At 36.2% G+C, this 13,458-nt stretch overlaps 1 protein-coding gene across 1 annotated transcript in view; it reads left to right on the top strand.

Moving 5' to 3' along the window:
* The window catches only part of CERT1 (ceramide transporter 1), a 101,190-nt gene that overhangs the window by 73,665 nt on the left and 14,067 nt on the right, over positions 1-13,458 (top strand). The window contains exons 9-12 of the mRNA XM_049768792.1: positions 1,105-1,191; positions 4,320-4,412; positions 4,895-4,972; positions 12,843-12,938. Of these exons, the coding sequence (XP_049624749.1) occupies positions 1,105-1,191; positions 4,320-4,412; positions 4,895-4,972; positions 12,843-12,938 (354 nt within the window). The remainder of the gene's footprint in view (positions 1-1,104; positions 1,192-4,319; positions 4,413-4,894; positions 4,973-12,842; positions 12,939-13,458) is intronic.

The following is a 13,458-nucleotide window of genomic DNA, read 5'->3' as shown; positions in this document are numbered from 1 at the left end:
ACAGATGAACAAACTTTTGAGTGTCTTTCATTCATTTAAATATTTAGGGACCCTTAAACCAAGTTTGTCTTTACTTTTATTTAGAGACAAAGCTACTCCACTTAAAAATTCATCTCTTGGGGCCAGTGAGGTGGCGCTAGAGGTAAGGTGTCTGCCTTGCAAGCGCTAGCCAAGGAAGGACCGCTGTTCAATCCCCTGGCGTTCATATGGTCCCCCCAAGCCAGGGGCAATTTCTGAGCGCTTAGCCAGGAATAACCCCTGAGCATCAAACGGGTGTGGCCCCCCCAAAAAAACAAACAAAAAAAAATTCATCTCTTAACCACAGCAGGAATATAGTTTGTTTGTTTCCATTATACTTAAATAACTGTGTATTTCTGGCACATTTAAAATTGCTGAGGGGCTGGAGCGGTATGGCATCTGCCTTGCCCGCACTAACCTAGGACAGACCAAAGTTCGACCCTGGCATCCCATATGGTCCCCCAAGCCAGGAGTGTCACCCGGTGTGGCCCAAAAACCAAAAAAAAGAAAAAGAAAAAAAGAATTGCTGAGCTAAGACTCTTGTTTATAGGGGAGGGAAATTTCCTAGGAATTTTTGTTTTAATAGATTCTCCGAACAATTTCCCTTTCACATAATTTCTATGTCATAATTTGCTATCCCCTTCCCGTCAGTCATTTTAAAATAAAATTCTTGGGGTCCAGAAAGATAACTCAAAAGTCCAAGGTAAATGTTACATTACAGGTTTTCTGCATCCAAGTGCAGCTCCACAAATCCCACTTGCAGCAATTCCCAAACTCCAAATTGGGAGTTACCACATGCTCTGCTGACTAGCCCAAAAAATAAAATGAAAAATTCTTAGCACATTATCTTAAACAGAATTAGGCAGCAGATTTAATCTGACCTGTGGACCCTAGTGTACCAACTCCTCTCTAAATCCTAGCTTCTTCAGCTGAGGGATTGATCCCATATGGGTTCATATAACTGAAATGTGCAGAGTTATAAACATTTCATTTTCAATTTTACCTTAGAGTTAATGCTGAGATACCTGTATTTTCTGTTTTTCCTAAATCAATTATACCCGCTTTTTCTTCTATGTGTTTGAATAGGAAGGCCCAAATAGTCTGATTAATGAAGAAGAATTCTTTGATGCTGTTGAAGCTGCTCTTGACAGACAAGATAAAATAGAAGAACAGGTAATATATATATTTAAAACTTTTAAATAAAGTCAGAGGACCAGAGCGATGACTCAAAGAGCACATACTTGTGTGTGTGTGGGGGGGGGGGTCCCCTGAGTTTGATCTTGAGCATTGGTCCTACAAGCACCACTGGTGTACCCTTCCCCACCAAATAATTGTATAATGCATAAATAAAATTCTAAGTTGATATTTATTTGAACAATTGTAGCTATTGATGACTTACTTTACATAGAATTTAATAATCCTAAACCTAGTAACCTACAGCTACAAAATGAGCTGGGTATATGAGTTATAAATGTTAAGACATTTTATGTCTTTTTATATATGCTTTCAAGTAATAGAAAATAAAAGGTGAAGAATATTTGTTTAAAGGACCTGTGCAGGGCCAGAGTGAATAGTACAGAGGAGAGGGTGTTTTCCTTGCACACAGTCAACCAGGATTTGATTACCAGCATCTCATAGAGTCTCCTGAGCCTCCCAGGAATAATTACTGGGTGCAGAGCTAGGAATAACCCCTGAGCACCACCAAGTATGGACTAAAACCCTAAAAAAACAAAAATGAAAAAAGACCTATCATGTAAATGTTAAAGTAAATATTATCTTCTCATCAAAGTAAATTACTTTATTATAATTTTGTTAATATTAACATATTTGAATACAGTGCTGTGAATTTCTCCTTACTTAGTAAGAATCTTTGGAATCAAAAGGAAAAAGATCAAGCGTTTTTCTTCTGTTACTGACATCCGATTTTTATTAGTTTTTGCCTTCACTGTCTTTATAGTCAAATTGCATCACTTTTTGTTTTGGGGCCACACACAGCAGTGCTCAAGGATCACCCTAGTGGGGCTCAGTGGACCATAGCGGTCAAAGAGATTGCATAGTGGTAGGGCATTTGACTTGCACACAGCTGATCCAGGATGGACCTGGGTTTGATTCCTGGCGTCCCATATGGGCCCCCAAGCCAGCCAGGAGCAATTTCTGAGCATAGAGCCAGGAGTAACCCCTGAGTGCTTCAAATGTAGCCCAAAACCAAAAACCAAAAAATAAATAAATAATTGAGCCCTGTTTGATTGTGCAGCAGAAGCACCTTACCCACTGTATATATCCAGCCCAATGCTTCCTCTCTTTTGACTTTGTCCTGTGGCTTATTATCACATCAGAAGTTATATCTAGTTTTTTCTATGAAAAATGAAGAGAATGGGGGCCATCAAGGTGGCGCTAGAGGTAAGGTGTCTGCCTTGCAAGCGCTAGCCAAGGAAGGACTGCGGTTCGACACCCCTCCCCCCCCCCCCCGCGTCCCATATGGTCCCCCCAAGCCATGGGGCAATTTCTGAGCGCTTAGCCAGGAGTAACCCCTGAGCATCAAACAGGTGTGACCCGAAAAACCAAAAAAAAAAAGAAGATAAATATTTAATGAGAAACCGTCTCACTGGCTTTAATATGTTAGTTAAATGTCAGTTTTTTTATTTAGAGTTTAAGATCATTCAAAATTACTATAAGCTTCAGCAAAAAGAAACATTTATTTATAGAAGCCTATTAACTCAATTTCAGTCTTAATATTTTGGTAGCTCTTTAAAACATGAAATAATAAAATAATTAAACATCAGGATTTTTCTTACTGATATGACAACTATTATTACAAATGTGTTAACACTATACACTGTTATGTTTCAATAATGTAGGAAGTTAACTCTGAGATTCAGATCATTCCAAACATTCAGTATATACCGTATATACTCGAGTATTATCCAATACCGCCCCCCCCCCCCAATTTTACCCTAAAAACTGGTAAAATGTAGTGACTTGAGTATAAGCCAAGGTGGAAAATGCAGCAGACACTGGTAAATTTCAATAATAAAAGTATATACCCAAAACAATTACAATAATTGAGGAATCAGTAGGTTAAAATGTTTTTCAATATTTATTTAGCAACAATAACTTTAAAATTTTAAATAAAGTGCAAAAAACCGTAGCTTAACAGGTAATCAAGCTAAATCACAAAGGTTAAAATCCTTCAAAACTGGATTTCTCCTCATCATCATCTGTATGTTGAAGCTGAGCTTTAGCTGTATCTGACATGAGGGTATCAGCATAGACATTGTCATCATCACTGAGTTCGCAGATAACATCATCGCTACTGTCAGTCTCATACAAAGTGCAGAATCTTGTGGGTTAAATAGTTCAGTGGCAGACAGTTCATTATGACCGGAGTATATATGGAGTTCAGGTTTACAGGCACAAATTTTGTGCGGAGAAACTCGGCTTATACTCGTGTATATATGTTATGTTGCACAGAACTCTTAAAATACAACATAGGTACTCTTCAGTGACAGAATTTTGAGTTTATATTTGGAAAGATATGTCATAAAAAGATGTACAGCAAATTTAGATAGCAAGAATGAGATGTGAGTGTTTGCGTTCAGATAGCCTTAAATAATATTAAGTTACTGATACGAAAGTAGAGGAGCTAAAGAGGAGAATAATAAGACAAAGATAGGATTCTTTAAAGAAAAGAGCCAAATTATATATGATATGTTTTGGAACATAATTTGAATAAATAGTAATCTATTGCTTTATTCTATTTGTTAATGATACATAAGCCTGTGATCTCTCCTGATGAGATATATGAGTAACTAACTTTCGCAGGAGTGTTAAGATTGATTCATAGGGCCCGGAGAGATAGCACAGCGGCGTTTGCCTTGCAAACGGCCGATCCAGGACCAAAGGTGGTTGGTTCAAATCCCGGTGTCCCATATGGTCCCCCGTGCCTGCCAGGAGCTATTTCTGAGCAGACAGCCAGGAGTAAGCCCTGAGCCATGCTGGGTGTGACCCAAAAAAACAAAAAAAAAAAAAAAAAAAAAGATTGATTCATAGTAAATGATACTCTGAAATTTTAGAGACTGATTTGAACCAAAATCAAAGAACCGATTTATCACTTTTGGTAATCTTCTAATCCAATATGCAGAAAAATTTATTTGGAATATGTGAAATGTCAAAATTTGATGAAATTGGTGTTTATAAGTATTATAGAGTTCAATTAAGTATTTATAGTTTCAGATTATGTTACTCATTCTTAAGTCTCAAAATATGCTTTAAAAACTCTCCATTTTAACATGTTTTCTTAGACACAAAGTGAAAAGATCAGGTTGCATTGGCCTACATCCATGCCATCTGGAGATGCCTTTTCCGCTCTGGGAACTCATAGGTTTGTCCAAAAGGTAAGCTTATGTGAAGAGTTTACTGAAAGTATTTCTTCACTGCTGATGTAATTGTCTTGTTTATATAGGTTTTCTATCTTTTATTGATTTTAACCAATGATATTTTTAATTCATATTTTGTTCCTTATACATCTCTAAAACAGCTTCTAAACATACATATTTTTGTTTATAAAAGGAAAAGGCATGTGGATGAAGCTGGATAGGAAACGGCTAGTTTAAAATAGTTACTAGAGGTTAGCCAGCATATTAAATCTTTCTACTTTGGGTATAAGTGATTTGTTGTATTGGAAACAATGTAATCATTCTAGAAAAAATTTGTAGCATAACTAATACATAATAGGTGCTTAAAAGTACTTGCTGCTGAGCTTCTTTCATATAGTGCTTTGTTCTCCTTCTTTATCTTGTGTTTGGAAGTTGGTACTGAATGCTCTGTTGTGCCTTTGTTCTGATTACTTGGTTTTTTCTTTGTCTGTCTCTGGTAGCCCTATAGTCGCTCTTCCTCCATGTCTTCCATTGATCTAGTCAGTGCCTCTGATGATGTTCACAGATTCAGCTCCCAGGTACTGTATGAATGATGAATGTGGATTCTAGTCTTTTTCTGCTATATTACAACCTGCTTTCTAATTTTTAGAAATCTTTGGTTAGACCATTTATTTGGGTTTTAATTTTCAAATAGTAATAATAAATATTAAAAAGACCTTTCTTTTCTATTAGTTTCTTCCTTGGGCTGACATGTGCCTTTGTATCTGCTGTTGTGAATAGCTTAGAATATTGCAATCTAGGATATATTATACAAGATTTAAAATTGAAACTATAAAAGGTACCTGCATTTTATTACCTACTTATTTTAAAATGTTAATATGCCTCAGGGTTTTTTTTGGGGGGTGGGTACACTCAATGGTAGTCAGAGCTTACTCTTAGCTTTGTGCTCAGGGATTACTCAATCAGTATTCAGGGGACAGTGTGCCATCCTGAGAATCAAGCATGAGTCAGCTGCATGCAGCTGCCTTACCTGCTATAATAGCTCTCCAGACCCAAGTACCTGTTTTTTTAAATATCATGTAATATTTTTATCTCTGACAGTATTCAACAACTTTGCTAGGCTTGATCTATAGCATACATAACATTAAAACAGGTTTCAGAAATCTCATTTAAATCTAAAATATAATAAGTTACATTTAGCTGTAAAATTAATTATTAATATATTTATTTTTTACCATTATAATTCTAAGATGTTTGTATTTTCCTTGTGCAGATTAGCCTTAAATAAACTGTTTCTGCTTATATGCTTTATAGAAATTAAAGATTATTTAGCATTTGTTAGGGTTCATGGAATTTACAAAGGGAGCTGTGTGCTTGTACTCTCTGCCTTCATAAAGATTAAATTGTCATTGGTAGAATTCGTTTTTCATTTGAAGAATTATTTTCAGCATCAGCTGAAATAATTAAAATTCTTTTTAATCTTGACATCTTAGTAAAAATTGTATCTTTATTCTAATTGCATTTTTAAAATGGATTAAGTTATATTAAAATCTGTTTCTGGTCAGAATTATCAAGCTTAAACTCCTAGTCACCTCTATGATCTTGAAGAAATTTTCTGACTTGTTGACTTGTTGTGCTGCATTTCTGTGATCTAATTAGGGCTCTGATTTAGCTCCTAAGCTTCTTGGATTATAACCGTATGTGGAATCACATAACTAAACCTGGGGATCACAGAATAATTTATTTTAAAATAAATATGTCACATATGATCTATAAACATTTGGTTCGTATGCCTGTTCCTTATACTGGAGTTGCATAAAATCTTCTCTAATGAAAAGAAGTCACTAGTAGAAAAATTTATGAAGCCTTAGTGTAGCTAACCTACTTAGAAAATTTACATTAGCATTATAGTAATGTTTTTTAACTAATACATATTTCTCTATCGAGTATTTTAGCAAAAGTTTTAAGCCTGGGGCCGGCGAGGTGGCGCTAGAGGTAAGGTGTGTGCCTTGCAAGCGCTAGCCAAGGATCAGGAGCACGGTTCGATCCCCCGGCGTCCCATATGGTCCCCCCAAGCCAGGGGCAATTTCTGAGTGCTTAGCCAGGAGTAACCCCTGAGCATCAAACAGGTGTGGCCCGAAACCCCCCCCAAAATAAAGTTTTAAGCCATAATTTATTGATTTCTATTTTGTTTACATTTGCATACAAAATTTAAATGTTTTTAACTTTCTGTAGTGAAAATTAAACAGCTTAAAATCCTTTTTCTGTAACTTTTTATCTTCAATATTTTGGGGAAAGATTTGGCTATTCTTTATCAGAAATTTATCACCTATAATCTGACTTACCAATATCTTTTTTTTTTAACTTACCCATTTATACATCCTATAATCACAGTAAATCAGCAACAAAACAGATAGTACTGTGAGATTTTGGTTTATTCTGCTAAGCTCTACTTTGCATTAAAGTAATGAAATTATAGGCTAAAAGTCATCTCATCGATATTGTGACCATTTTCTCTTAAAACAGAGGAATACAAAGGCTACTTATCAATGAAAATGTAATGAGAGCATGAAAAGAATGTCAGTCAGTTTTGGGTCCCAAGAATCAGGGCCCAAACCCATGCATTAAAACAATTAAAGCCTTCAACTATGAATGATTGTATCACCTAAAATGCAGTTGCTTAGATTTGTACAAGTTTTACCCAGTTATAACTTCTTTATGGAATGTCTATGTGTAAGTTGGGGAAAAGCTTCTCATTTTATTTTGTTTCAGTACAAAGCTCATGGTTGATCAGGTTCTGCTATAGCTTTTAATTATCCTGTTTTTTTATATACTGAAAGAGTTAAAAATGAGCATAAATAACTCTTAAAGTCTTCAAGTATTTATTGTCCTTACTAACTAAAGCTAAAACCTTTTTTGTTGACTCAGGCTCTGCTAATTATTGATTGATTTTTGTGTCTACATACAAGTATTAGCTCATGACTTTTATTCTTGGTGGAATGAGTTTATGGTCCTGGTTCAAAAGAATAATTAATATAGAATTATTTCAAATCAAAACTATACATCTTCTAGGGAATTAGTAGCCTTTCATGAATTGTCTGATGGACAAATGTGAAAATACTGTGTGTTAGCTCATTTTCTCTAGATCTTTTTTCATTGATTTTTAGGTCCAAAAAACATCAAGGATATGATTCTTGAAATTTAGCTAAGTCTAATCAAACTTTGAAATACAAACTGCAATAAAACTCAATGGGCTTGACAACATGCTTTGCGTGTTCAGGATGCCTGTATTCTTCCCCATATAGCATCCAATTGTCTGAGCATTGGAACCCCTATACTCATAAGAACTATATCAGGAATATTCTCTGAGCACTCCTAGCTATGACTACTGCAAATAAAAAATAATGAGAATAATAAAACATGAAATACTATAAAAGCAAGTAAATCTAATGTTTTGATGCCTTTTTAATTTAAAAATATGCTTTTATTTACTGTTGGTCTTATTGTAATATAGATCTTACTTAATATTTTGTTGCAGTAATCATAAAATTATAAAAGTGAAACTTTTTACTTGTGTCACTTATTTTTTGGTCACATTCAGCAGTGCTCTAGACTTGGTGCCAATGATTCTAGTTGGGGTCACCACATGCAAGGCAAGCATCTTATTTCCATATTTTTTTCTTCAGCCCTACGTCATTTCTTCCTAACTTTAATGTTACATCTTAAGGAATAAAGATTTCATGATGAAGATTTGTGCAGAAATGGCAATTACTATCATAATTGAATACTTTATTCGTTTCTTAATTTTCTTGGACTATATCCCTCAATACTTCTTGTTTATTTCCCTTTTTCTCTCATTTTTCTCCCTTTATGAGAAATTAGATATTGCGACTATCAGGTTTGCCTTCATGTATGTGGTTGATACTGGGATTTGAACTCCGCTGTCTACAGCCAGACAGCTGATTTAAGCCTCTGGCTCATTGTTTGAGATTCATTATTTTATTACTTTATTGCACCTTTTCATGAGCTTTTAAATCAAAGAAGTGAATCTGAATACTATATTGAAAACTATTTTTGTTTTTGAAGTAAAAACAGGTTTTTATTTAGAAATCCAGAAGGAGGGGAGTGGGTAAAAAAAAATCCAAAAGAAGGAATTAGAGGGAGAACACACAAGAGTGTGGGCCTTTCCAAAAAAAGAGAGAACCCTGATACATATCTCAGAGTTCAAGTATGCTTTAAAGTCCATATATCAAGAGGGAGAGGTGGGTGGCATGTGGTCAGGTTGTACCCAGCAACACATGTGGGCACAGGAGCCAGGCAGTATGTATACGTGCCAGAATTTTGAAAACGTTTTATGACTACAGTAATAATTGCTATGAAATTTATTTTCCAATATCTATCTAGAAAAGAAATGTTAGTGTGCATTGTTTTATGGTATTTCTTACCAGTTTATACTTTGTGGAGTCTGACTTGTTTCGTTTTGTTTTTAACCATTTGTTCTGTGAACATTCCAAATGTTTATATACTTCCTGACAAAATGATACTGATTTTTTAATAGAATTTATTTTTGAGAGTCATTTTTTTATATTTATTGGACATGTATTGGACTCACACATACAAGGCAAGTATTCTGCCACTGAGCCACATACTCAGCCAGCATTTTTTCTGCTTCTGCTTCTTCTAATAAATATACAGAGACTGGTAGGGCAGGGGAGGGGAGGGAAGGAACCTTGGGACAATGATGAAGAAATATTGTCACTCTAAGCATAGAGCATTAAGACTGAGCTGCTTAGAGAATGGCTAGAGCAGTAACACAGCAGGTAAGGCATTCGCCTTGCATACAGCAGACCTGGATTCAATCCCTAGCACCCATTATAGTTTCCTGAAATAAACAACAATAAAAAAATACTGGACCAGAAAGACTGCAGCAATTAGGGTGCTTACCTTGAATTTGACCAACTCTGGTTTGATCCCCTATAACACATATGGGCCATTGAGTACTACCAAGAGTGATTCCTGATCATAGAGCTAGAGCATTATCAGGTGTGGTCCAAAGCAACAATAAAATAAATTCACTATAATAATGATACTATCGTAAAACATGATTATCTCAACAAAAAATGTGTTTAAAAAGAGAAAGGGGTGGGGCCGGAGAGATAGCATGGAGATAAGGCATTTGCCTTTCATGCAGGTCATTGGTTCGAATCCCGGCATCCCATATGGTCCCCTGAACCTGCCAGGAGTGATTTCTGAGCTTGGAGCCAGGAGTAACCGCTGAGTGCTGCCGAGTGTGACTCAAAAATCAAAAAAAAAAAAAAAAAGGAAGGAAGGAAGGAAGGAAGGAAGGAAAGGAGGGAGGGAGGGAAGAAGGAAGGGAGGGAGGGAGGGAGGGACGGAGGGAGGGAGGGAGGGAGGGAAAAGAAAGAAAGAAAAAGAAGGGGTCTTGGATATATATAATCTAGGCCTGTGGTAGTAGAGCTCTTAGATTTATGATCTCTTAGGCCTGATCCCTGGTCCTCAAGGGAGTAAAATAAAAAAGGAAAGAAGAGAAGAAAGGGCAAAGGAAAATATAGGTGTTTTTAACTTTATTGGAAAAGTACATATTCAATAAATTGTGGGTTGGAGTTCATGCTTACATGCAGGAAGCCCCAGTTTGGTTGACAGCATCTCTTGATCCCCTGAGTACTACTTGGAGTCACCCCAAGCACTGAGCCAGTAGGAATTTCTTTCTATTGCCAGAGTGGCTAAAATAACACATAACAAATTAGAAAGATAACTTTTAGGGACCAGAGAACTACAACAGAGGTAAGGCATTTGCCTGGCATGCAGCTGACCACAGTTTGATTTCTAGCACCATATATGGTTCCCTGAACATTACCAAACCTCACACCCTGAAACAAAAGTTACAATAATTTTGCAGCCAGAATTAATAATTTTTTAACTCTTGAAATAGAAAAATATCAGCATATTTCTATGTCAGGATATGTCAAAGATGAGTGAATCTAGCGAGTGCTGTTTATAGTTTTATATATACTGGCTGGGACTTTGTTCATCTTTTTTTTTTCTTTTTTTGAAATCACATTAACTGTCCTCCATCAGTCTTTCTTAGCCTTTCAAAGCAAATTTCAGAATTAGAGAGGTATGCAGGCTTTTCCAGGACACCCTTTACGTGATATTTTCTAGGTCTTTATAAAATTATATAGTTTACCATTTTTAACTTCTCTCATCTGTAACTCAATATCATTCACATTGTTTTGAGGGTTATGAGTAGAGGAATAAAATATATTTTTGTTCAGTACAAAAGTGTTACTGTTGAGGGGCCGGAGTTGTGGCACAGGCAGTAGGGTGTTTGCCTTGCACTATCTAACCTAGAACAGACCGTGGTTCTATCCCCGGCATCCCATATGGTCCCTCAAGCCAGGGGCAATTTCTGAGCACATAGCCACATAGCCAGGAATGACCCCTCAACATCACCAGGTGTGGCCCAAACACCAAAAAGAAAAAAAAAAGTTGTTGTTCAGTACAAATATGGGCCAGAGGGATCCTCTAGGAGGGTGTAAGGCATATGCTTGGCATGTGGCAAACCTCAGTTCCATTCCTAGCACTGCATGGTAGCTCCTGAGCATTACTGTGTGTGGCCACAAAAAAATAATAATAATAATAATAAAATTGCCAGATCCAGCCCTGGAGTGGCCTGAGCAGCACCATATCCTCAGATTCTTATTTATTGCTGAATATAGCAATATAAAAATATCGCACTTTTATAACTTGCACTCTTGCCAAACTGGATTGCTGAGAATTCTTCAGGGATCCCCAGGTCTCCTGACAATGCATTTTAGAATCTCATCATAAGCTCTTTTATCTGAGCATAAACAGCCTTTTTGAATAAGTATTGCCAGTTAAGACACTTAAGGTTCATCCCTACTTTCAGTATCAAAAAAATATAAGCTCAAGAAGCGGCAGAAATGTATCTCATAGCATCATTCTGTATAGGAATATCATTCCAGTGAATAATAATTTAAAGTTTTTTTTCTCATTCTCCCTAGCCTTTAATATATTTTAAAATATATGTAAACCTAGTTCTTATCCTATAGTCCTACTAAACACAATGATTATGGGACCAGTACAGCAGGTGGGGCACTTGCATTACATGAGACTGACCTGGGTTCAATCTCTGTTACCCCCCATAAAGTCCCCCAAAGACTGCCAGAAGTAACCCCTCATTGCAGTACCAGGAAGTAAGCCTAAGAACCACCAGGTATAATCCAAAATCAAATAATATTTAACAATAGACTTTAGGTATAAACAGTTAAACTTTAGAGTAAGCGTTTTAAATTAGAATATAAGTTCATGTTTTATAAAGCTTTCTGCTGACTTCTCTAATATACTTAATACATAGAACAAAATTATAAAAAGCTAGCAAGTAAAGTATATCTAAATAACGAAGGAGCCAACTCTCAAAAATTTTAGCATTACCAAGATGAAAGAATCTTACTGAAGATTGAGTGTTTGAAATAATTGACTTGCTTATGTAAGATGTATAAAGGTAACTTAAATTTAAAAGCACTTAAGTTTTAGTAAAATCATTGGAACTTGGGCTGGAGTGATAGCAAAGCAGTAGGGCATTTGCCTGCACATGACAGACCTGGGACAAGTTTGAACACAAGTTTAAGCCCTGGCATCCCATATGCTTTCCCAAACCTGCCAGAGGCAATTTCTTAGTGCAGAGCCAGGATTACCCCTGAGAGCTGCTGTGGGTGTGGCCCAACCCCCTCTCCCCAATGTTGGAAAGCCAAAAGATAATTTGTAAATGTTGACCTACATGAGTTTTAGCATTGTTTCTAAAAGAATTTTGTACAGTGAAATTGGGATCAGATAAATAGGAGATTGTTTAGATAATTTGATTTAAATTTATAACAAGTTTTTCTTGGGCCAGAGTGATAGTACAGTGAAAAGGTGCTTGCTTTGCAGTAGCAAACCTGGGTTCAATTAATGGCATCTCACATTGGTTCCTCAAGCCCAAGGACATTTTTCATGTCTGTAACATAGTACAGCAGATAGAGTGGTTTGCCTTGCACACAGCCAACCTGGGTTCAATTCCTGGCATCCCATATGGTTCCCTGAGCCACCACCAGGAGTGATCCATTGGATATAGAGCCAGGAGTAAGCCCTGAGCACTGCCTGCTGAGTGGGACACAAAAAAGAAAAGAATAATAACATTACCAATCTTTTTTTTCTCACATTTCTCTTCCTGTCATTAACATGGAAATAATAACTAATGTTTACTAAGATCTCAATCCTTATATAAAATCCTACTAACCTTTGTTGCTCAGCTTTCTAAGAACATTATTTCTCATCTGCAGTGAACTGAATGAATATCACTGTTTTAAACATACTGAAATAACATAAAGAGACATAATTTCTTATATCTTTATTTTTCTTTTCAAGGTTGAAGAGATGGTGCAGAACCACATGACTTATTCATTACAGGATGTAGGGGGAGATGCCAATTGGCAGTTGGTTGTAGAAGAAGGAGAAATGAAGGTAATTTCTAGCCATATGATATGCTTCATTAATTGAACCACTGTTAACAATTATGTCATCATTTCAAATTTATAGAAATAAGCACAACATCTTAAATATATTTAAACAAACATATAATAATAGAAGCACCAGGTACCATCAAGACCTTTTGCTCCCCTGGATAAAAATCACTTTGCCTATGCCATTAGGAAAATAAAATTCAGAAGATATAAATAAATTACAATTAGATGATGGTTCTCCATTTGAATATATCTGTTTGTGGATTTGTGGGGGGTTTTGTTTTATTTTTGGTTTTGGTTTTTTTGCCATACCTGCCAGTACTAAGGGCTTATTATTCCTAGCAGAACCATGTAGGATGCTGGGAATCAAACCTAAGCCAGCTAGCTGTGTGTTAGGCAAGTCTTCTGTTCCAACTGTGATTTTTATTTTTATTTTTATTTTTTTAATTTTTGGACCAAATGCTCGGAGATCTGTTCAGGGTCTGTTCCTGGCTCTGCTACTTAGGAATCACTCCTACTGG

This window comes from Suncus etruscus, chromosome 2 (assembly GCF_024139225.1).
Source record: "Suncus etruscus isolate mSunEtr1 chromosome 2, mSunEtr1.pri.cur, whole genome shotgun sequence".
NCBI classification, from domain to species: Eukaryota; Metazoa; Chordata; class Mammalia; order Eulipotyphla; family Soricidae; genus Suncus; species Suncus etruscus.
The sequence above is the reverse complement of the archived record's forward strand: the minus strand, read 5'-3'. Positions and strand labels throughout refer to the sequence as shown.